This window comes from Dendroctonus ponderosae, unplaced genomic scaffold (assembly GCF_020466585.1).
Source record: "Dendroctonus ponderosae isolate FM_Combo_2020 unplaced genomic scaffold, Dpon_F_20191213v2 Dpon_F_20191213_11, whole genome shotgun sequence".
Taxonomy (NCBI): Eukaryota; Metazoa; Arthropoda; class Insecta; order Coleoptera; family Curculionidae; genus Dendroctonus; species Dendroctonus ponderosae.
In genome coordinates, this window is record NW_026017213.1 from 2,651,076 (window position 1) to 2,652,799 (window position 1,724).

General features: G+C 40.1%; 1 protein-coding gene across 1 annotated transcript in view; it reads left to right on the forward strand.

The window, feature by feature from the left end:
- Nucleotides 1-1,716, forward strand: part of LOC109540768 (whirlin) — a gene marked incomplete in the record, with an annotated part of 37,448 nt that extends 35,732 nt beyond the window's left edge. The window contains 2 exon segments of the mRNA XM_048662529.1: nucleotides 818-952; nucleotides 1,193-1,716. Coding sequence (XP_048518486.1) covers nucleotides 818-952; nucleotides 1,193-1,342 — 285 coding nt within the window.
- Nucleotides 1,717-1,724: the final 8 nt, after the last annotated feature.

Sequence of the window (1,724 nt, forward strand, 5' to 3'; positions counted from 1 at the left end):
TACTAATTGGAATTTTCTCTTACAGCTTGAGCCTAAGTGTGTCGCAGGATACCCTCTAGGTGATAGTTCTTGATTACTTTTTGATAAATAATTAGTTCTTATTGCGAAATGGGAGCACTATTTATCAATCTGTAATAAAAGACGTGAAGAAATTCTGTCTTTTTTAAAGACAAAAATTTTTGAGGCGAAATACCCAAAAAGAAGTTTKTAAAAAATGAATCCGCCTCAACAATATARAACTTATCTCCATTTCTCATCTCTTCCTGGGTTCCCCGCAATCATTTTGCTAGTCGCTCGCTTCAAAGAGATCCCAGGCGAATTCTGACTGCAGATTCGGCTTTTTGGGGCAAATTCAGCATAAAACGAGCCCAATGTCGATGAGGCAATTCTCCAAAAAAAAATCACCCCCTCCCCCCAAGAAAAATAATTTTGCAAGAAGCACCCATCGACCAGAGACTCGTCTTCTGCTWAAACCGCCCCAAAAATCCAAAAAATCAGACCAAAAAACTTCGCAATTGGTCTTCAAAACCATGAATGAATGATCATCCATCGACTAATTTTTCTCMGATGTATCGGGCTTTTCACTGATAAAACTGCAGCATCAAAGCCAGTTAATGCATCATTAAATTTTAACATGGCACTAGTTAGCAGCCATTAAAAGCGCCATTCTAGTCGTTATTTTCCCTAATTTTCGCTGGTTGGGAATTTATGACGCCCCATTGTAATCTGGGGATAGAAATGCGATTTTAGCGTCCCTATAATGGCTCGGAAGCACACTTTTCTATGAATTTATCCGGATTATTTTTGTTTCCCGCAGTATACCCTCATGACCGAATTAAGGGAGATCGTAGCCATTGAGGATCGACAGAAATTCGACGAATTAGTTTATCGGCGAAATGAGGAAATGCCTAGAAGCCGCGATCCACGAGAGCACGACTATCGACATTCCAGAGTAAGTGTTGAATCGGTCAAAGCCAAAGGCTAAATCTCAAAAAAACACAGCTTTTTATACAGTCATGCTCTCAGCCCAGCTCAATAGAAGCGACAGCTTGTTCTGCAAAAGATCTAATGGGTTTGCTTTGGCACAAGCAAAAGCCGATTATAAAATTGTAGAAATTTCTTTGCCAAAGTCCAACAAGTGAATTCGATTAGGGAACATGTGCCAGGGAATTTTAATGGGATTTTCTTCCAGAGGAAAGGAGCGGTGCCGATTCCCGATTCCAACCACACAGTGTATTCCGGATGTCACGAGGTAAGTGACTTTTCGGCAGGAACATTTGGCGTCATTCCTTTTAAGTTACTGGGAAAGTTCAGTTTATTTATGGAAAAAATTGGCTCTTGAAGATGTCCTTAACTGACGAACTGCCGGTTATTGGCTGTGGCACGAACAAAACTGATGAGGGCTAATCGGTCCGAAACCGGTGCAAGGACTATTTTCCGCTTCTTTAAGCTTTAGCAAAATTTCCATTTCCGATTCTATAATTTTCTGCACGAAAAATCACAACGGCAACCACGCATCCAAGCGTATATCTGTTGACAAACCTGTCAGCGTCACTCCGAAATTGCAGTCAGTTTTTAAATTGTGCTCTTCAAAACTTGAAAAGTATAACAATGTGAAACATACAAAAATTAAATTCTTCTATATGAAAAATGCGTGATTCTGAGAAATTCTTTTGAGAAAGTGCGAGGAAGTGGCTTCAAGGGCTAAGGAACCAACTGAGAAA